This window comes from Eutrema salsugineum, unplaced genomic scaffold (genome assembly GCF_000478725.1).
Source record: "Eutrema salsugineum unplaced genomic scaffold, Eutsalg1_0 scaffold_12, whole genome shotgun sequence".
In the NCBI taxonomy this organism is placed as follows: domain Eukaryota; kingdom Viridiplantae; phylum Streptophyta; class Magnoliopsida; order Brassicales; family Brassicaceae; genus Eutrema; species Eutrema salsugineum.
The window spans coordinates 10,731,768-10,751,977 of record NW_006256895.1 but is presented as its reverse complement, the minus strand read 5'-3'; the positions used below and the strand labels follow the sequence as shown (position 1 = coordinate 10,751,977).

General features: G+C 38.0%; 5 protein-coding genes across 11 annotated transcripts; 2 read left to right on the top strand and 3 right to left on the bottom strand.

The window, feature by feature from the left end:
• Window positions 1–1,049: 1,049 nt before the first annotated feature.
• On the top strand, window positions 1,050–3,030 carry LOC18025684 (tyrosine aminotransferase). Of its 3 annotated transcripts, none has more exons than XM_024160272.1 (6): window positions 1,050–1,263; window positions 1,462–1,801; window positions 1,938–2,156; window positions 2,277–2,336; window positions 2,433–2,588; window positions 2,657–3,030. In XM_024160272.1, exons 2-6 carry the CDS (start codon window positions 1,616–1,618, stop codon window positions 2,870–2,872), a joined length of 837 nt encoding a protein of 278 aa, XP_024016040.1. In that variant the 5' UTR covers window positions 1,050–1,263; window positions 1,462–1,615; the 3' UTR covers window positions 2,873–3,030. The 3 variants fall into 3 exon arrangements, with proteins under 3 accessions (XP_024016040.1, XP_024016042.1, XP_024016041.1); XM_024160274.1 differs by having other exon boundaries at window positions 1,050–1,267; window positions 2,657–3,029; XM_024160273.1 differs by having other exon boundaries at window positions 1,050–1,220; window positions 2,657–3,028.
• A 174-nt stretch (window positions 3,031–3,204) lies between these two features.
• On the top strand, window positions 3,205–5,425 carry LOC18025683 (reticulon-like protein B17). Its single transcript, XM_006408927.2, has 8 exons — window positions 3,205–3,764; window positions 3,864–4,008; window positions 4,098–4,172; window positions 4,258–4,399; window positions 4,501–4,570; window positions 4,654–4,719; window positions 4,797–4,919; window positions 5,007–5,425. The coding sequence occupies exons 1-8, from the start codon at window positions 3,224–3,226 to the stop codon at window positions 5,213–5,215; spliced, it is 1,371 nt and encodes a 456-aa protein (XP_006408990.1). The 5' UTR covers window positions 3,205–3,223; the 3' UTR covers window positions 5,216–5,425.
• A 3,706-nt stretch (window positions 5,426–9,131) lies between these two features.
• Window positions 9,132–10,892, bottom strand: LOC18025682 (protein NUCLEAR FUSION DEFECTIVE 6, chloroplastic/mitochondrial). 4 transcript variants are annotated; one of them, XM_024160287.1, is made up of 4 exons: window positions 10,664–10,889; window positions 10,150–10,271; window positions 9,506–9,564; window positions 9,132–9,325 (listed from the first exon to the last, which is right to left on the bottom strand). In XM_024160287.1, the coding sequence occupies exons 1-3, from the start codon at window positions 10,822–10,824 to the stop codon at window positions 9,545–9,547; spliced, it is 303 nt and encodes a 100-aa protein (XP_024016055.1). In that variant the 5' UTR covers window positions 10,825–10,889; the 3' UTR covers window positions 9,132–9,325; window positions 9,506–9,544. The 4 variants fall into 4 exon arrangements, with proteins under 4 accessions (XP_024016055.1, XP_006408989.1, XP_006408988.1 ...); XM_006408925.2 differs by lacking the exon at window positions 9,132–9,325 and adding an exon at window positions 9,774–9,812 and having other exon boundaries at window positions 9,361–9,564; XM_006408926.2 differs by lacking the exon at window positions 9,506–9,564 and having other exon boundaries at window positions 10,664–10,892.
• Window positions 10,893–11,165: 273 nt separating this feature from the next.
• On the bottom strand, window positions 11,166–17,386 carry LOC18025681 (26S proteasome non-ATPase regulatory subunit 2 homolog A). The gene is made up of 23 exons (XM_006408924.2): window positions 17,118–17,386; window positions 16,631–16,731; window positions 16,293–16,413; window positions 16,130–16,189; window positions 15,823–15,933; window positions 15,569–15,634; window positions 15,304–15,425; window positions 15,031–15,145; window positions 14,850–14,924; window positions 14,243–14,401; window positions 14,039–14,146; window positions 13,870–13,971; window positions 13,640–13,780; window positions 13,447–13,551; window positions 13,138–13,359; window positions 12,932–13,045; window positions 12,637–12,852; window positions 12,473–12,532; window positions 12,268–12,381; window positions 12,077–12,162; window positions 11,861–11,969; window positions 11,579–11,757; window positions 11,166–11,481 (listed from the first exon to the last, which is right to left on the bottom strand). The coding sequence occupies exons 1-23, from the start codon at window positions 17,232–17,234 to the stop codon at window positions 11,409–11,411; spliced, it is 2,676 nt and encodes an 891-aa protein (XP_006408987.1). The 5' UTR covers window positions 17,235–17,386; the 3' UTR covers window positions 11,166–11,408.
• A 318-nt stretch (window positions 17,387–17,704) lies between these two features.
• LOC18025680 lies at window positions 17,705–19,728 on the bottom strand. Of its 2 annotated transcripts, none has more exons than XM_006408923.2 (5): window positions 19,491–19,728; window positions 18,847–19,221; window positions 18,650–18,762; window positions 18,350–18,573; window positions 17,705–18,272 (listed from the first exon to the last, which is right to left on the bottom strand). In XM_006408923.2, exons 1-5 carry the CDS (start codon window positions 19,596–19,598, stop codon window positions 17,854–17,856), a joined length of 1,239 nt encoding a protein of 412 aa, XP_006408986.2. In that variant the 5' UTR covers window positions 19,599–19,728; the 3' UTR covers window positions 17,705–17,853. The 2 variants fall into 2 exon arrangements, with proteins under 2 accessions (XP_006408986.2, XP_024016050.1); XM_024160282.1 differs by having other exon boundaries at window positions 17,705–18,254.
• Window positions 19,729–20,210: the final 482 nt, after the last annotated feature.

The following is a 20,210-nucleotide window of genomic DNA, read 5'->3' as shown; positions in this document are numbered from 1 at the left end:
TTCACTGGTTTTATCTTTTCATTTCCAATTTTGATATATTTTTACAAGCATTAAATTTTATAAATATGTGATAACATATTAATATTTGAATAGATATGATAATAAATTTTTATTCTGACTATCTTTCAATTTGATTTTGTTTTCCAATAACTTTTAATGTGATTGTATATAAATAGTTCAATATAATATAATAATATTTTCCTATAAATTTAATTCATTTTTACAATTTAACATGATAATTATAGATTTACCTTTTATATAGTAAAATATGAACAACAGTAAAAGTATTAATAAAAATAATCTATATTTGATTAAATAAAAACAACTGAGGGATTTTCAAAGTTTTTAGCTCTTGGATATTTTTGTTCATAATAGAGAGACTGAGAGATCTACTAGTTATTAACTACATACATCTATCATTTGAATTTGATTTTTAAACTATTTTTGAGCATTTTCAAAAATGTTTAATTTAATATGTTTTTGTGATCACAGAATTTATTTGCTGGTTAATTACATTAATATATATTGGAAGAAAATATTAACTTTATTTGATCAATAATAATGATTTGAAAGAAAGATAGATATTATGTTACAGATTTACTAAGATATCATTAGAAAAATGTTTCAACATATAATAAGTCTAATTAATATTGTTTTCAATTGAACTATATATAATTTGAAATCATATAATATTAACATATCAATAAAAATAAAACAAGTACTCAAATATTGAAAACAAGATATCATTAGAAATGTTACAGCATATTATAAGTCTAATGTTGTTTTCAATCGAAGTAATTTGACTTTGGTTTTGGTTTTGTTTTCCCCCTAAACAATGAAATTCTCAAATATTGGAAAAGAAGAAAGAGCACGTTTTTATCAATGGCAGGAATGTAGTTAGGAAAGTATAGAGATGAGTGTAAATATTAAGCTGATATATAGAGACAACATGAGAGTCCAAAAATACACTCTTAGTGTTTAAAGTTGGAAACCCCCAACTGACCTACGCCACTCATTCACTTATATAATCCACACAAGTTTTCAATCTATATATATATATCAAAAGTCAAAAACAAAACGAAACAAACAGTTAATAATGGCAGAAACCGGAGCTAAGCGATGGAACTTTGGGGCCAATGAGGCCGTCGAGCTATCTTGTTCGCAGAACGTCCGCTATTTTCTGAACCTCCTCGCCGATAATCTCGACGGCGGCGGCGGAGGTTTGTGAGAGATGTTTACGTTTCAACTATGGGATTAGATTTCGTAGGTTTGCTTGCCGAGACCATTTATTCGCTGTTTCAATTTGAGTTTTGTTCTGGGGTTTTTCTTCTTTTACTTGCCCTCAAAGGCAACACTCTGTTTTAGAACTCTTTTGAGGGGCTTAATTATCTGATATAGATTACGAGTGGCATTAGTGTTTTAATTGATGAGTTTTTCTTTTTGTTTCGTCCTAATAAACAGGGCTGTTGCAGAGTACCTTTCCCTTGATCTATCTTACGAGATCTGTCCAAATGATGTCCATCTGACAGCTGGTTGTCATCACGCCATTGATGTCTTGATCTCCACGCTAGCCGTTCCTGGAGCCAACATTCTGCTGCCAAGGCCCACTTACCCCATGTACGATTCCCGAGCGTCTTTCAGCAAGCTTGAGATCCGTCGCTATGACCTCCTTCCGGAAAATGGCTGGGAGGTTGATCTCGATGCACTTGAAGCTCTTGCTGATGACAAAACCGTTGCTCTGCTTCTTATCAACCCCTGCAATCCCTGCGGCAACGTTTTCTCCCGTCAACACCTGCAAAAGGTGTTTCCTGTTTTTTCTTCTTCTCTTTCGCGTCAAGAAGCATATCTCTAGCTAGTTTTTCTCTCTCTTTTAACACCAATTTTACTTCCCCAATGGAATATGTTTTATTTCGATGGATATATATATATATATGAAGATTGCAGAAACTGCTAGCAAGCTTGGAGTACTTGTGATCGCAGACGAAGTCTACAGGAATATTACCTTTGGGGAGAAGCCATTTGTGTCCATGGCTGAGTTTGCAGAGATTGTGCCAGTGATGATGTTAGGGTCAATATCAAAGAGATGGGCCGTTCCTGGCTGGAGATTTGGCTGGATGGTCACCCTTGACCCTCATTGCTTCATGAAAGATTCTGGGGTTTGTTCCTTTGCTTGTTTCTAATAATTGGAAAAATCAAAAACATTTATTTCAGTTTATGAAAACATTTATTTTATATTTGTTTCTCTTTTGTTTTTCTCTCTTCCTCTTCTATATTAGCTTGTTCACAGTCTTGCCAACGTCCTCAACATGTCGACAGATCCCACAACTTTTATTCAGGTATGATTGATGCATCATATTGCTGCTACATGAATCTGTATCTCTGTATGGAGTTTTTTTGTCATTCTGTATTGCCTCCATGCCATGGCGTGCCAGGGGGCAATTCCTGATATCCTTGGGAAGACAAAAGAGGATTTTTTCTCATCAAAACTCGAAGTTCTAAGAGAATGCGCAGAGACTTGTTACGAGGAGATCAAGAAGATCCCTTGCATCACTTGCCCTTACAAACCTGAGGGGTCGATGTTCACTATGGTAATATTGTCGTTGATCAAAGCTCATCAGTGCCTCCTTATTATTATATATGGGTTTGGTTGGTGCAGGTCAAGCTAGACTTTTTGCTTCTTGAAGATATCAAGGATGATTTGGAATTCTGCTGCAAGCTGGCCAGAGAGGAATCTTTGATCATCCTACCAGGTCGAGCTGTTGGGCTTAAGAATTGGCTACGCATCACCTTTGCTGTCGAGCTCGAGCTCCTTAGAGACGGTCTTTCAAGGCTTAACAACTTTGCACAGAGACACTCCAAGAAGCAGCCTTGAGAATCTAAACAAGCATTTCAAAATCCATGTTTTTGTACTACTCTGGTGCCTAGTGTGTGTGTGTGGCTCCTCCTCTACCGTTAAGAGATTCTTTTGCCATTACGGCGTTAGAATTAGACGGAGCTTATTACCGTCAAGATTTAAATGGAACCTTAAAAATGGAAAATAATGATTTCCTCCAACGGCTATCTGATCCTCTCTCTCTCTGTCTCTCTTCTTTCCTTGCAACTCCATGCGAAGAAACAAAGCTCATAAATTTGCGGAAGACAAAAACCCTAATTATTCTCTGAGATTCTCAATTTCATTAATTTCGTTTCTTTTCCTCAATTCAATTACCTGAGAGATTTTATAATGGGCTCAACGCCTCCTTATCACCGATCGAACACAAAATCAGCGTCGCGTCTCGCTCGTGTGGTGGAAGATTCTTCGAAACAAGAAGCTCGCAATCTCTCTCTTGATTTGGTTCTTCCATCTCCGAAGAGCAGCAACGAGACTCCGTTCCCATCACCAGTCTCCCTCAGATCCTCATCTTCTCCTGTTCCTCTCCGCGAGATCCTCCTCTTATCTCATTCCCCACTCCGCAAATCCAAGACCCGTCTAGCCGATCGACTCGAAATGGCCTCTGAGGATGCGGCGGATCCGGTGGTGCGCAAGCGGGGCAAGGCCAAGGGAGGGCAAAAGGGTCTTTTGGCTTCTCCCAGGAATCCCCGGAGATCGAGGCGGAGGTCGTCGGAGGCTGTGGAAGAGAAAGAAGCTAATAACGTACTAGTGATGGACGAAATCGTAAAGCCCAGAAAACGGAAGACGAATGGTCGCCCTAAGAAAGAAAAGCAAACTTCGGCTCCTTTAGAGTTGGAGCTACCTCCTCCTTGTTCGTCTTCAGATCTTCCAGGTACACTCTCCTTTCTCTGTGGGGAGCTTTTTTATTATCTTCTTATCTGCTCTGCTCTGCTCGATTCTGATTTTGATTTTGTTCGTTGATCTGGTGAAGATGCTTGTCAAAACGACTTGAATCGAATCGGAGAGATTATCAGTGATTTGGTAATGTGGAGAGATGCTGCGAAATCAACCCTCTGGTTCGGTTTTGGATGTCTGTGTTTCCTATCCTCTTGCTTTGCCAAAGGTGTCAACTTTAGGTACATACCCTCTCTCTAGCTAGTGATTCTAGTCTCAGTTAAATCTGTAAAAACAATCTCATGTAATCTATCTTCTATGTGTTTATAAGCGTTTTCTCGGCGGTTTCCAATCTCGGACTTGTGTTGCTTTGTGGCTCCTTCTTCTCAAACACTCTGTGTCAAAGGTACACTACTTTTTGTGGCTCAGTTTTGTTTTGGCCTTGTCTACAAGCTATCAGTTGGTTTGATCCATCAATGTGTTATCTTTAGGAAAAACGATGACACAAGGAGAGATTTCCATGTGAGTGAAGATGATGTCTTGCGCTTAGCCAGACGGTTCCTTCCCGCTACCAACTTTGCGATTTCAAAGACTAGTGAGCTTTTCTCAGGAGAACCATCAATGACACTCAAAGTATAACTCGACAAACACTATGTGTGTGTGTGTGTCTTTCTCTCTCTCTTTAGCAAATCGGTTTTTGGTGGTTTCATCTGCTGTTTCTCTTTCGTCCCCAGGTGACACCATTTCTGCTAATCGGAGCCGAGTACGGTCATCTCATAACACTCTGGAGGCTATCTGCATTTGGTATGACAATTGGAACACAAAGTGAAAACAATGTTTAGGATGATAGGAGCTGAACTGACATGTGTGTTACGTTACTGAAACAGGTTTCTTCCTCAGCTTCACTATCCCGAAGCTGTATTCAAGTTACACCCATCAGATTCACCTAACAGGTGAAGAAATCGAATTGCAACCCATTCACATTACCAATGTTTTTAAAATCTTAACTTGGTTTGTTTGATTTGGGCAGTTGAAAGAGTGAAAACGAGAATAGGTGAAGCATGGGGAGTGTGCTCACACAAGAAGATCTTGGCAGGCTCTGCGGTTACAGCATTTTGGAACTTGACAAGCATTAGAACCCGAATTTTTGCAGGTAATTTACCCAACCAATGCTTGTTAGAGTATTCTTTTGCCTGATACCAAACTACAACCTATATAAATCATCTTTCATGTTTTGCAGTTTTTATCATCCTCGTGATACTTCGGTATAGGAGACAGAATCTACAGCTAAATCCCGATGAAGTCGAGCCTGTTGAGAATGAAAAGCAAGAAGGAGAAACGCTTCCACAGGAAGAAGAAACACAGCCACAGGAAGAAGAGACACAGCCACAAGAAGAGCAAGCGTTAGTGATGGTGGTTGCAGAAACTGAAGGACTAAAGAAACTCTAGTGTGTCTGTCTACCATCCTTTAACATTAGCTCCAAATTTAAATCTCGAGAGTTGATGTGATAAGAGATATAGAGGATATCTGTTTTTTTATTTTATATATGAGAAATTAAGACATGAAGATCCTTAAACAAAATGCAATTTCGAGTTTGTGTTGATGTAACAGAGATCGTAGAGTTGACTAAAAGAATGGAGAATATATCTGTCTTTTTAAAAAGGAAAACTGACAAAAAGCCTTGTTTCTTCTCGTCTTAATTAAGCTCATCAATTTTCTTCTTACTTGGAGTAATAAGGGGTTTCAGTAGCAATCTGTATTTGATTTTCGTCAGGACTTAAGGCTTTTTATGCATTAGCTTTTGATTACAACTTATTAGTTTTCTCTGAGTGGTAAAGTGTTAATCAGTGAAGATGAGTGAATGTAACTCAACATAGTGAACTTGAGTATACGATGTTTGCTTTGACATTTATGTAGACATGTATTCTACTGAAAATTGAAGATTTCTTCACTGAAACAAGGAATAAAGAGGTTTTGATTCTTAATTTGCATTGTTTGCTCCATTTTTGTATCTTTCCCTCATGTAAACTGATAGATACAGTTCTTTAACCAGGTGGGCATTTCTTACATGTAGATTTTCCTCACAAGTGTTTATATAATGGGATACAAGAAGAAGTGAATGTTACTGCATCCAGGTGTCAGAAACTGACAAGCCGTGTTAAACGGATAGAGTCAGCGCCGACACCTCTTGAATGTTTGTGCAGGGCTCGTCTCAGTTCTCTAACTGATGATGACAGACAAAACAACTTCCCAGAGTACATCCACAGTTGACATACCACGTAGCTCTCTAATACGCAGGACTTATCTGATAATTATAGACCAAACTCATCTGCAAGGGCAGTCAGATTCTATTACTGGTTCTATTACTGGTTCAGATTTCCAAGAGTCATCAAAACCTCAGTGATTCTATTACTGGTTCAGGTTATGTCATCAATCAAAGCCCTGTGAATAAGCCTGATGTGAAGCGGTTTCTGGTTCAGCTGTCCCCGAAGGCTGCGTTGAAGTTGGAGATGATATAAGAAACGTTTTGCTCTGCTCTGTTTCTTCGACAAGGGAGTGAAGCAGATGAGTTTGTTGATGCACGTAATACAATTGAATCTGAATCAGAGAGTGAGCTTGATGGAGTACCAAAACCGAAACTGGCGCATTATTTTGGGGATATTAGCACTTATTAATATGTAATTACTTCCCAATTTTGTCATCAATCTGGCTTAACTAATATGTATAAATTTATGATTACTTCATAAGCTTTGGAGCGTTAATCTTGCATCTCTACTTATTTCATAATTATAAGTTCTGTCATTCAGAAATTCAAAATAACTAAGAAAAAATAATTCGGTGCACTAAGGAATAAATAACTACGTACACATTATGTAAGGCAGTAATCAGTAAAACCAAGTGTGTGCGTAAAAAATCAGAATAATATATTTACGAAAACAGAGTTAGAAACACTAACTAAATACCTTATTTCCTCAAACATCAAAATAAATATACTTCAACAGAGTAAATAATAATTGTGTTAAAAATAGTGATAATATAACAAAAGAACTTATAAATAATAAAATATAAATAAAAGACGGCTTAAAAAAACAACTAGAAATCAAAATGCAGAATTGTTAAATTATTTCAAATGAAATAAAATAGGATAAAAAAACATAATATTTTAATAAAAATAACAATAAACTAACAAACAATAATATTTTTAATCTAAACATTTAAACATTGTGAAGCAAAACAGTTAAAGCATCGTTATCAGTTATTCGTATTAAAACATTAACGTAGAAGGATGATTGAATTGAAGAACCACCTAGCTTCCAAATCTCTCCCTTCAGGTTCACGAGATCCACGACGAGATCCACGACGAGATCCACGAGCTTCCGAATCTCTCAAGATCTGCGAGCTTCAGTTGTTATCCACATGACGATGAGGGAGAGCAAAACATTTTAACAAATTTTACAAAAAATAATTAATCATCCTAAAATTAAATGAGACGATTAGAACTAAAAAATTATTTAATTTATATGATATCATTAAATCAAACTGGAAAAGCATGTGCAGATTAAATAGACTGGAATGCTTCTACTATTCTCTTTCTCACAAATGTGTTACATATTTTAACTAATTAAGATGTTGAAATAGGATAAAATGTGTTCACAGATTTTAACTAATTAAGACGTGTAATAGTTCAGAAATCGTTGATCGAGCAAAACTTGTACATTTATTCGATAGATGATCTGCTTGCAATTTGATTAGCTTCGAGGAAGCATTGGCTTGGAATAGAGAAATATCAAATAACTGATGAGGCGAGGAGAGACTTGGAAAAACTGAAAAGACTTTTTATCATTAAATATTATAAGTTTTCAATCTTTAAACCATCATTAGTTTTCCCGTCTTTAATGCATTCATGGACCATGGGGTTGAGAGATACAATAGCATGTTTCACATGTGAAGAGAGAAACGTTAGTTGCATAGAAAAAAAAAAAGTGAAACACATTTTTTTCCTAATACAATTTGATCTGTTTTGCCATTCTAATTCTCAGCACCTTGAAAGTTGAATCTGATTCGAACCAAAATATAATTTGTTTTCATTTAGACATATTTATAGTATCAAAATAAACCTACACCAATATTGTATCAAAATCAAACTGAATAATCTTAATTATTGGTACAAGATACTAAAGAAACTTGTTTTGTAAAATATGATGGCTTATTTGACAAGGCTTCCTAAGATTTCATGGAGAACATTAGGAAGATTCTATAAATAAAAATATCGTAATATTGAAAAAAAATAATAATATGTTTAAGAATGAATTCCTTTTTGTTGGTATTGTTTTTAGTAGTGTTAAACAAAAGAAACGTAGACGTCTTTTTTTTTGGTTATGGGTTTAGTTCAGTTAGCTCTGATTTGTTCAGTCAAACAGATAGAACCAATCAATTCAAACATAATTTAAGTTCGGTTACTATAAACCGTATTGGCGAGATTCAGCTTATGTACTTTCACTCCCAAGAAAGGATGTATTGTATATTCTTAGAGAGACATTCTACTGTTTCGGAAGTATTCGATGCTATGAATATATATGTATAGAAAGAACATGTCTGTGGATGGCTTATCAGCTTGCTCTATCATTCCCTATGAGATTGCCATGTACCCGATCAAAATCGCATCAAATGCATTTCTTTCATCCACATCTTAATCCCATTCAAGTTACACCCATCTATCAGATTAGCATAACAGGTGAAAAATCGATTTGCACCCCCATTCACTTAATGTCAATTAGGTTACAAGCAAGACAATTACAAAGAGTACTGTGATACTAACATGTCCAATGTTTTAAAATCTTGACATGGTTTGAGCAGTTGAAATAGGTGAAGCATGGGGAGTGTGCTCACACAAGAAGATTTTGGCAGGCTCTGCGGTTACAGCATTTTGGAACTTGACAAGCTAAATCCCGATGGAGTCGAGCCTGTTAAAATTGAGAAGCAAGAAGAAGAAGAAGTTCCATTGGAAGAAGAAACACAGCCACAAGAAGAACAGACATATCTACAAGAAGAGCAAGCGAAACTCTGGTGTCTGTACTGTGTAACCTCGTGTAACATAGACACAATTTTAGTTCTCGAGTTGATGTGATAAGAGATACATTTTTATATGAGAAATAAGGAGATGGAGAACCTTCAACAAAATGCAATTTTGAGTTTGTGTTGATGTAACATTAGATCATATAGAGTTGACCAAAGGAATGGAGGATATCCGTCTTTGTTATGGAAGAACTAAAAGTCAAGAGAGATCATTTCATTTTGTGTTCCTCTTTATATGAAGAAACGAAGGCGAGGAAGATCTTTTAAGAAAAATGCAATTTTTGGGGTTTGTGAGTTGATGTAACAGAGATCACAGAGAGTTGAATTAAAAATAGGATCTGTCTATTATATGGAAAATTCAAGACAAAGAGCTCATGTGTTTGTGCATTACAACCATTATTCTTTGCCTAAACTCTCTTAAACCTTCTTTCTCGGATTCGCATTGGATACTTGTAGACATCATCAAAAGTCCTCTTTGCAAGCTGATAAATTATACCAAACATCAGTATCTCGTCTAATCAATACAACATGTCTTAATAGGCTAAAAACAAACACAGTCTCTCCAAGAAACTCAGAAGCAAAAAAAAAAAGGGCAAAATGTAGAGGGTTTTAGTTCCTAAGTTTTCTGGTGGAAAAAGGCTTTAAAAGGTAGAGTTTTGTACATAAACTGTAGTAGCTTCATTGATCTTCTGGCTAACTCATCACACATCATCATTGCAAGCTGGGAGTATAAGACCAATCAGTAATGATTCTTTCATTAGATTCTCTATAAAATCCAATAACCAACAAGATGAGAACACACTTTCCATAAAAAAAAAATTGTTGGGTACATGTTTTCTTTCAAGAATATTTGATTCTAAGAAAACTAGTTTTGAAACCCATTCTATATGTTTTAAGAAGTTAATAAACTGTTATTTGCAGAAAACCCACATCTTTGGCTTCTTTGTCTTCGTCTATTCTTCTGTTAGCCTACAACATCGAAAAACTAGACCAATTGAGCTGCCATCTCTTTACAATGTCAAGCAGAAAGACAACAACAACAATTGATCCAGTTTTCCGCACATAGCAACCAGCAGAAAGTTTTAAACTGATCGAAACTTCTTAAATTGCAAATCTAACCAAGTTCTCCGACCCATGTCTGACGCAGCTATCTAAGCAGCCTGGGTTGTACTATGCTCACACAAAGGCTAACATACACTAGGAGATCAAAAGAAAAGGAAAAATCTAGACAGGCAATACGTAAACAATTCTCAAAACAGATCAAAAGCATAAGAATGCAAAAGAGGTTAAGGATGCGAGGAAGTACCGTCAGAGAGCCAGCCATAGCTCTGTCCAGAGATAGAAAGCATTGAAGTCATTAGCGCGGAAGCTGTGGCAGTGTGGTATGGTAACATTGACTCAACACAGAAGCTCATTTCCACAGGATTTCTATCATCAAATCAAAAATAAACAAATGAAAACTATAGTATGTAAAGATAGGTAGAGTCTTCTCACCAAAATTCAAAATTTTGATAATCGATCTGGGAACAAGATCAACGCAGAGATGTGATCACAAAGAGCAAACCAAAACATTGACAAGTTCCTTCTTTTCACAAAGTGCTCTACAAAATTCGAACGAATTGTATGAATTAAAGGTTCCAACTAGATAAAGAAAGCGCATTTAAAAAGATGCAATTCTTCATTCAGAAAGGAGATAACTTTGGATCAGCTCTCTTATGATACCGTGACAACCTTCAAGCAAGCGGGAAATCTAATACAAAGAACTTCAGAAGTAGATCAAATCGGAAAATGGGTATAATAGAGAGGCTCATCAAACGAACCTGAGAGGTGAAAGCAGTGAGCTTCTTCTGGCGGTGGCTCTAAACATCGGCGGAATGGATTTCGCTTGAGAAGCGAAGCGGCCAGTGGAAGCAGCGACGCTCCGAGACGAAGCAGCTCGAAGCATCGATCTGGCACCGGAGACGACGGCGGAGGAGGCCATCGGGAGAGAAGCTGAAGAGAAGAAGAGATTCGTGGAGGTTAAGATGAATCGATGGCTTCCGATTAACGAACGATTTACGGGAAATGATAAACCCTATAAGTCCTTTAACTTGCGACTCCATACTTGGGCCACCGGCCCAATTTAATATTTATGACTTTTTCTTATCAATCCTTTTAAGAAAAATGGGCAAGACATATCATCGTTTTCTTTTGTACATGTATAAAGAGAGAAAAAAAAAAAGAATTGAATATAACCCCTATTATAGTCCATTAAGCTACTTATTTGATAGATGTGAGTCGCATCATGTGACTTGTACAATATTGTTATGAAATCATTTGATATTTGGCATCTTAATCATCTATATTAAAAAGAAGAGGTGTCAGAAATACAAAACGTAGCCTTTTAGAGAGAAAAAAAAATGCCGAATATAAAAAGAAAGAAAGAACAGTTGCCAGCAAATGATAAAGAAACGGCAAAAAAAACACAAAACATAGAGCCTTTTGATCCATTAATAAAATCTCCACATCTAAGACCATATGCACTTAAAAGCTCATGCTACATGGGCTTCTACCCAGGCCCTCTCTTCACTCCTCTCTGTAGTCTGGATTCTCCTTTAAAATGACGAACCCTTCTAGTATCGGCGAGAGGGGAATGTATCTGTTTGCCATTTACAAATCCGAATCTTATAATCAGACACCGAAGCCTTTTTCATTGGAAACAGAAACGGTACAACAAGGAAAGAAGAAACACATACTTGTCCGTGGCTAGCTCGGCTCTCTCACCAGCAGCCAGGAGAACAGGTGTAGAGTGCGTCTGGAAACCGGTTATGGTCTTGGGCCGACCTGCTTGTCCAACTACATCAACTGCTTGTCCTACCCGCACTGGCACTGACAGTGGCTTCAGGTCTTTGTCCACCGTCAACATCATCCTTGGCTACAATTTTTTTTTTCAAATTTTGGATCAAAATCAATCATAGCAAAGATAATCAGGCCTAAATTAAAAAGAGGGGAAAACACAAGAATGAAATTGAACTCACTTGCATCGCCAAAACGAGGAAGTAGAGCACATAATGGTATTTCCCGAGTATGATTGGTTTCATGTCAAGGCATGCATGCAAGAGTGTCACTATACCAGCAAGTGCGGTTCTGCAATGTGAAAGAGTAAGGATTCACATCACAACGCTTTGAACATCCAGTTATCTAAAAGCTCTGTTTATAGCTATAACAAAAAAAAGAAGGAATTATCAACTTACGGCGATAGCAAGAACCGTTCAGAGTGGAAGGGGCTGAGGGTTAATAGACCCTTTCCCATGTGCACCAGCCCTTGAGCAATACGCACCTGCATAATGACTTACCAAGTGTGAGTACAACAATTTCAACCTAGTACCAACAGTTCTATTGCGAGCGACAAAAACAAAAACAAACTGTTCGAGGAACACATTACACAGAAGAGAAGACTGGCGTCCTTGTAATAATAGCTGGAGAGGTTCCTAAGCATCCCAGCTATCCTTGCGTTATTAGTTCCAGCGCCGATCAGTCCCAATGATATAATTGCTGCCTGTAGGAGTCAGAAGGAAGATCTGTCACCTCTAAATACTGTACAAACTAAATAACTACTGGACCGGCTGTGAAGCGAAATGATTACTAACCATGGCAACTTCCGAATCTGTGTCATGGCTAAGCCGGCTCAAGGTGTCCATTACAGTCACCTGGAATTGTGGAAACACATTGAAAGCCACCATTATCATATAAACGTCCACCAGCAATATTCTGTAAGCAGATCGAGTAAAACTAGATTTACAAAAGTATTCACCTTTGGATTTGATATACATAGGAGACCAAGGGCCAAAGGCACAGCACGCCGAATGTTTTGTTCTCCGTATTGTAGCATCCGCTCTAAAGAACGGATCTCCATGTCAATGCCCAATTCTTCAGACATAGCAACCATCGCTAATCCAAGCACAGCTGGACCCTGGTGGATGTCACCTTTCTCAAGATGCTCTCCACACTGAGCAAGAAGGTCTTGGACCTGGACATATAAGGATAAGTGAACAACTAAACTAGAAAGCAATGAATTATGTCATTCAACCATCAGCACAGACGATTACCTTAAGGACATTCCCAGTTCCAGCATAAGCACAGGAAAGAAGTGTCATATCACAGTACTTTCTAATCTTCTCATTGAATGTCTTTGAAACTTCAGCTGTAGCCTCTACACTTTCCTGGTAGATATTGGAACATGTTGATGCTGGTCAAGCAACACGAATAAAATTTTACGTACTATAAGCGAGATTAATTACAACACATTGCCAACCTGTTTTCCAAGGTATAGAAGTCCAAGACCAAGTGGCAAGAAACGAGTGAGGGCGTCTCCCAGTTCTGCCTCACTTCGATCCATCAAAGCAAATATAATAGACTGTGCTACTTCTTCATTACAGGAGCCAACATAGATCATTCCCAAAGAAAGTGAAGCAAATGCAATCACATCGAGAGGCGCTTTCGCATCATTCAATATCGGCGACAACTTGCTTCTTATCTGTCAAAACAGTGAGCATGTTAATATTTCGTGAACACCCCAAACTTTCAACTAGTAATATAGGAAAGAAGACAGCATGTCTAGAACCTGGTCATTTTGGGAACCTGCGTATGCAATTCCAAGACCCATGATAGCACCAATTCTGACAGATGAATCCTCGTTGTCTATATAGTCTCCAAGAAGTGCCAATGCCTGAGAAATAAAACTGAGTAAGATGAAAGAATGGCTGCCAATATTAGCACAAGTGGTTTCCGCAAAATCAAACAGGACATCAACTCACAGGATCGCAATCGTTCTTGATGCCACAATTTACAATCCCAACTCCCAGCAGAGCTCCAGCAATGATGGGATTATCATTGCTATGGAAATATTTGTCCAGTTGGGCAAGCCCCGAGTCAACATCCCACAGTTGAATCATACCCTATGACAGGGAAACAACAAGATCTGGTTACAATCTACATCCATGATCTAAATACAGCCAAAAAAAAACTCTATCAAGTAAAGGCATACCAGACTAGCAGCTGCGCTAGTCTTGCCATGTTCTTTATTTTTGAAAAGCCAATTTCCAGAAGATCCGGTGGTTGAGTCTGAAGGTACTGTCATTAGTTTGTCCTGCGATAACCAAATATATTAAGACACGTCTGCCAATAGAAGTAACTATTACAATCTGCTACCATACCTGACCAAACCCAGCATTTACAAATGCATTGACAAAGGTAGCAGACAAGTTCTGTCTAGCAGAATCCGCGCTTGCACCAGAGCTGGCCCTGCCATCGAGCAAGTGAGCCTACAAAATTCAAAAGGGAGGTCAAAGACTGAGGAAAACATATTTTGCAACTAAATAAACGAGTGACAGACTTCAATTCCATTAAAACTGATATACCTTGTAGATGTCTTCAGGCGTTTTGGCCTCCATAACCTCAATATCCCTTGCAAGAGTCAGATATCCTTCACTTAATTTAGTGTTGTTAACAATATCCTGTAGGGCTTCTCGGTCATCGTCATCTGCAACCATCTCATCGTCAAGGTCAAAGGTTATACCCTGCAGGGAAGCATACGACGAGAAGGTATAAACAAGTATGTCATCGGGAAGTGTCTCTATATGGATGGAAATTTTAAGCAGTAATGCAGCAGGTGATCGGTGTCTGCCTTAGAGAAGAAAAATAGGAGGCAAGGTGGCTAAAGAATGAGGTCTTCCCAGACAAACGTACAAGTTTTTCGAAAACAAACAGGCCCAACAAATATGGGGCTAATCAAAAAACAGATTCAATTCTCTAGATCATGCTCATAAGAACTACGAACAGTGTTCTCATTTTTTTATCTATTACCGCTACGTAACAGCCAGAAAAAAAAATTATATAATCAAGTTAAAGCACAACCAACTCTTAGCGCATATAGGAGTACAAATCCAAAACCAAAACATACTTACAAAAAAAAGAATGAGATGGAAATGTTAAAATATAGTAAAGTAGAGATATGTATGGACTTACATGACGAGCAATCATATAGCAGAACTGTTTCTTCCTTAGCAAATCAGCACATGAGGTAAATACTTGTTTAACATACTGCAATACATAACATATATCAAAAAAGAACATTATTCATCGAAAAGTTCCACACAAATACTTGAAATACTTAACATAGAGGTCCACAGGAAGATTAGAACCCTACCGGCGTGTTATCAAGAAATAATGCAATCTGCAGAGCGTTTGGATATTCTTCAAACTTCATGTAAATCATGTAGGAAATATCTAGAACAAACATGTCATCTGGTCCAGGAAGGTACCTAAGAATTTGTGAGCATTATAATCAAGCAAAGTTCGCCACTTGTTTAGACATGACTGATCTAAAACAAGATCAGCAAAATAACAATATGACTGGTCTAAGAGCACAATTCAGAGTGACGAAAAATAAATTGAATAGGATTGACTAAGTTGAAAGTACTTTGCTGCACTTGTGAGATAGTTGCATGTCCTCTTGAAATTTGTTTTGTCTACATGCTCAAGTAATTGATTCAGATCCTCAACATCCATTAAAAGGTCAACAGCTTCCGTTTCTGCATTATGCTGCACGGAATAAATTAATTCTTTAGACAGAAAAGAAAAACCCACAGGTGCTAGTCTCAAGCCTATAAATTATAAAACCCCTTCCTACATATGCACGACAAGGGCCAAAGAAACAAGAAAAATAAGCATCGTTAGGAACTCACCTTCATGTGAAAAGCAACAATTTGCTGCACAAGCTCCATTAAATCGTCAATATGAGCCTTCTCACTCTGAGATAACAAAAGAAACAGGTCAAGAACCATATATCAGAAAGCTTTCTCATTGACTAAGAAACCTTATAGTCCTTCCTACCAACTTGAGGAACCCAAACACAACTTCAATAACCTTAACATATGTGGAAAGGTCCTAGGACGAGAAACTGATTTGCCGAAGACAAAATGGAAAATTAATTTCTAACCTGACGCTTTGTAAACTCTTGCGCAATCTCTCCAGCTAAATTCCTGACATATTCGTGGCCCCACGATCCAATGTCACCCTCTGTTCCAATCAGCCTATACCTTAAGCTTTCCTGGAATAATATTATAAAGCAAAGTAAATAACAGTTCAAATATACAAATCAGCAAAATGAACTCAAAAATTCTACCAAGAGCCCCACAACAGTTGTTTTGAGCGGATCGACAGAAATAAAAAGGAATCCAGAGGCATATAAAAAGTAGGTAAGAAAACATGTTTTAGTAAGCCCATTTCAGCAGCTAGAAGCATACCCTCTCACCCTCCGCAGACATGGTAAGGGCCAAGACAGACAGGATATCGGACAAGTACTTCTGCAACACACAGAAAATGTGATCTTTAAGCCATACTCAGGAATATGAACAACGAAGGTGTTAACGAAATAAGACTTGGAATGTATGAATTATGATGACATACCTTTAGCTCAGAATCAGCCATTGTTTCATGAAATGCTTTAAGAGTTCCATAATGGGGACGGAGAAACTTTAGTGGTTTGGGAACTGAAGTCATGGAGCTTGTTGAAGCTCGGATTTCCTGCCTACCGAACAGAAAACTCCATCGAGGTTAGATTACGACAAGGAGAAATTAAAAACACCAACATGTACACGAAGAGCGGTGGGGAATTATATATGTATATATATATATATAAAAAAAAAAAAACCTTACAAGTTGAACAAGCTTCAATGGCAATAATCTGAAAATCCTCAGCTGATCAAGTCGAAGTTTGGTTTAACGTTAAAGAGAACAAGAATTACCTCATGCTTTCAAGAGCAGCCCTCTGCAACTCTGGATTGGGATCCTGAACCCTCTCGACATAGAGCTCAAGGTTCTGCTTTAGTTCCAAGTCTTCTTCAGACTACAATTACACCCAATGTGAGCCGAGTCATTTGGTGACCATATACTAGCTAAAAAAGCTGGAAGTACGACAAGATCCTACTTGTCCAAGTGCAATGGAAGTAGAAACCTCTCCTCATATCAAAAGATCATATTAACAAAAACCCGCAAGTAGAATGAACACATGATGTCCAATCCAATTTGCCGAAGGTTCCTCGACAAAATAATAGATTGCCAGTAAAACCCTAATTCTACAACATCCTACTTCAATTCGATCGATTCCCATCTAAAAACTGACAGCAGATCCTACAGAGCTGAAATCAAACCCCCGTGTAATGTACCCAGCTAACAAACAGTACCCAACTAGCTCGCCAATCAAAAACAATGTCGCAAAAAAAAAAAGCTCACCAGGTCCTCTTCCTTTTTCTCGTCCTTCTTCTTGGGATCCTTAGACGGAACCTTCACGGTAGCTTCATCCTGCTTCGCACCGCCTCCGACACTGTTTGGATCGGGAGTTGGAGCCATCTCTAGTTGCAAAATAGCACCAGATCAATCTCTGAAAATTTGAAAACTCGGACGAATCGAGCAGCTTTAACCTGTGCAATCGAAAACTCTCTAATAGGAAAACTAGGGATGAATTTTATAACTCTTCTGAAACTCTTAAGCAAGAAAACAAACGATAAATCGAAGGAGATAACCCCTCGATCAAGATTTCTATGATATGTTCAGCCCATTAAAACATTTCTTTTCTTTGTTGAACTATTGGGCTTCATATGGGCCCCGCATGTCTAAAATTCGCATATGATGTTTTCATTTCTGTAATATAGAAAACAGACTATCCTAATCGTAGTTGACTATTTGGGAGCCATTATACAGTAGAATACAACTGTGTTGAATTGTTTAGGTTACGATTAAGTTCTTGTGAAAGAGCCATTATACGCAAAATCTCCATTTCTCTTTATCTCAGAGAAAAGAGAAGACAATAAGTGCACAGAGGATCAAATCAAGATGATAATATCCCCGGAAGCTAACCAGAGTTCTGAATTTACAGGGAAGGAAAAGGAAAAAAAAAAAAAGACCAAGAAGAAGAATTTACAGGGGAGATGGAGCAACAAAAGGAAGAAGCTAAACCTATTTTCTACATCTACGAATCAGGAGGCACTGAACCACGGTTGTTGTTGAAGTCTTGATCATCATAACATATGTTGTTGGTCTGAAAGTTGCCATCCAGATGTGTGTGTTCCAAGTTCTGTGTCTCTCCTTCTTGACCTAAGTCGCCTCTTAGATTCGGTCCAACCTGATAGAATGAGATTTCGTTCGCGTGTTCAAATATCCTATGGCGCTCGTCTTGGATCATCGGATTGTTAAGCTGTGACCTCCTAATGTACCTTCCCCTGTTCATCAGCTGAGAGGATGGCTGGATAACTTGCGTCCCAGGTAACTGGCTCATAGTTTTATTCTGGCGATTGTCTAGAACAAGTGAGTTCATTTGCCTCCCGTAATTAGCGTAGAACTGAGTTGCCAAGTTAGAGTTTACTTCTCCCACTGGTACATGACCAAATCCTATCAAATTATAATGGGTTCTTTCAATACAGACCAACATATATAAATTGATTTGCGTAAGGTTAAAAGTCAAATACCTTGACCTGGAGGAAGGTGATGAAAAAGGTCGTCGTTGTTGGGTGTCTGGTATTGGCCGTAGCGACGCTTTTTGTTGCTGTTTCCATCAGGAACATCGAAGTAAAGAGAATGTGGTAGAGTTGGGAAAGTGACTTTGTCGAGTTTTGACCAGAAGCTATCGCTGGACACAATCTTCCCCAAGTTCTTTTCCAGAACTCCAGAAGAAAAATGAAGTGTATGTCTCCTGTTTATGTATAGATGTGAGACTTTTGCAGTTGGAACTAAAACCAAAAAGGAGGATCAAAGATAGGGAATGAAACCTGAAGATAGAAGCAGACTGATTTAGGGTGAAATCTTGATCCATCTGTATCCATTGAGTGTGTTTTCCTGGCTGTGGATTAGCCTCCATGAAGAACGCTGGACGTTTGCGCAACTGCACAGAAGCATCTCAGGTATAATTTTATGCAGCAAAAATTGAGGAGAAAACATATCGATTAATTAAGAGTATGGATAGTACCTCGAGTTGGAGGATTCCGGATTGAACAGTTGCTCTGAAAGACAAGACATCATCCCAATGGATCTCGATCTTCCTCTTCAGCCTGGCCACATGTGTTGCTGTTTCTACATCTTCGAGAATCTCCCACATAATTTTCCTCTTTGCAAAATAGAATTTGGCCTTAAGATCATCAGGGAACAAGGCCGTGCTGGTCCATTCACCAATTGTGATCTTGGAGATTGGGAAATTCATAGCCTTTGGTTTCTCAAGATTTTTAGGACTTTCAGGCAGTTGTTGTTGAAGAGGACAAGGATGGTCTTGTTTAAGGATGGATTCAATCTTTTCGAGAAACTCCTGATTTGATGTTAGAGGCAAGTTTAGAGGTGGAAGTTGAACCTGAAACAACAAAAAACAAAATATACATATATATATATATATATACAGAGAGAAGATCAGAAATCTATACTTGTTTTCTAATTTTCCGAATACATGACGTTCAATTTAACCCTAATTCTACTTCAATTTCGATAGAATTTGCATCTAAAAAGTGACTGCAGATTGAAAGTAAATCCCCTTTGTGATGTACCAAACAATCCCAACATGCCTCTTCTAACTAAAACAGCGGCGCAAAAAAAAAAGTAAAAAAAGAAAGAAAGAAAGCTCACAAGTTCCTCTTCTATTTTATCGTCCTTCTTCTTAGACGGAGCTATCACGAAATCTTCTTCCTCCTTCGCACCGCCTCCGACACGGTAGGGATCGGGTGCTGGAGCCATCTCTGGTTTGCAAACTAAGCACCAGATGATCAGTCTCTTAATCTTGAAAACTCGGCCGAATCGAGCAGCATAGACTTGTGCGCGCGCTCTTTAAGCAAAACTCTTCTGCAACTCTTCTTAGAGCAAAATTGTGAAGAAGAGAAAAAGTATGGGAAATTGGATTGGAAAACAAACGAATGAAGTTTATATACCGGGATCGGAGGAGATAAACCCTTGGATCAAGATCTAAGATTTCTATGATGGGTTTTTTATTTCTTCGTCAACTCAGCCCATAAAACTTATTGGGCTTTTCATGGGCCCCGCACGTCTCAAATTCGAATATGATTGTTGTTTTCATTTTCTGGAGGGTTGAATTCCTTCTCTACACCCCCTCAACTCTACAATCTCTATCTATTTCCTCCCCCAAGACTTTTTACCTTCTCACTATACTCCCCAAACTCAAAATTCTCATTAATAAACCACCCAAATTATCGAATCTAAAACCAATTTGCGACCTTACTCCTCGATTCCCTTTTCGACCTTGGAAGTGGAGAAGAAAGTTTAGGATTTCGAATCTACAAATGATTTTAAATTGTTTTAAACACACTAATTAGTGAGTCATTTGTATATTTT

Bases quoted from the DNA above. Each gene is read 5' to 3' on its own strand.
- LOC18025680 (XM_006408923.2), bottom strand. From the start codon at position 19,598: ATGGCTCCAGCACCCGATCCCTACCGTGTCGGAGGCGGTGCGAAGGAG. The intron at 19,222-19,490 runs GTGAGCTTTCTT...TTGTTGTTTCAG, and splicing joins ATAAAATAGAAGAGGAACTT to GTTCAACTTCCACCTCTAAA. The intron at 18,574-18,649 runs GTTTCATTCCCT...ATACATAAACAG, and splicing joins CAGTCTGCTTCTATCTTCAG to GAGACATACACTTCATTTTT.
- LOC18025681 (XM_006408924.2), bottom strand. From the start codon at position 17,234: ATGGCTCCAACTCCCGATCCAAACAGTGTCGGAGGCGGTGCGAAGCAG. The intron at 13,552-13,639 runs GTGAGTTGATGT...TTTATTTCTCAG, and splicing joins TCAAGAACGATTGCGATCCT to GCATTGGCACTTCTTGGAGA. The intron at 11,758-11,860 runs GTGAGTTCAATT...AAAAAATTGTAG, and splicing joins TCCTCGTTTTGGCGATGCAA to CCAAGGATGATGTTGACGGT.
- LOC18025683 (XM_006408927.2), top strand. From the start codon at position 3,224: ATGGGCTCAACGCCTCCTTATCACCGATCGAACACAAAATCAGCGTCG. The intron at 4,009-4,097 runs GTACATACCCTC...TGTGTTTATAAG, and splicing joins GCCAAAGGTGTCAACTTTAG to CGTTTTCTCGGCGGTTTCCA. The intron at 4,400-4,500 runs GTATAACTCGAC...TTTCGTCCCCAG, and splicing joins AACCATCAATGACACTCAAA to GTGACACCATTTCTGCTAAT.
- LOC18025682 (XM_006408926.2), bottom strand. From the start codon at position 10,824: ATGGCCTCCTCCGCCGTCGTCTCCGGTGCCAGATCGATGCTTCGAGCT. The intron at 10,272-10,663 runs GTTCGTTTGATG...ATTTGATGATAG, and splicing joins TCACTGCTTTCACCTCTCAG to AAATCCTGTGGAAATGAGCT. The intron at 9,326-10,149 runs GTACTTCCTCGC...ATAATTTATCAG, and splicing joins CTATGGCTGGCTCTCTGACG to CTTGCAAAGAGGACTTTTGA.
- LOC18025684 (XM_024160272.1), top strand. From the start codon at position 1,616: ATGTACGATTCCCGAGCGTCTTTCAGCAAGCTTGAGATCCGTCGCTAT. The intron at 1,802-1,937 runs GTGTTTCCTGTT...ATATATATGAAG, and splicing joins CCCGTCAACACCTGCAAAAG to ATTGCAGAAACTGCTAGCAA. The intron at 2,337-2,432 runs GTATGATTGATG...ATGGCGTGCCAG, and splicing joins ATCCCACAACTTTTATTCAG to GGGGCAATTCCTGATATCCT.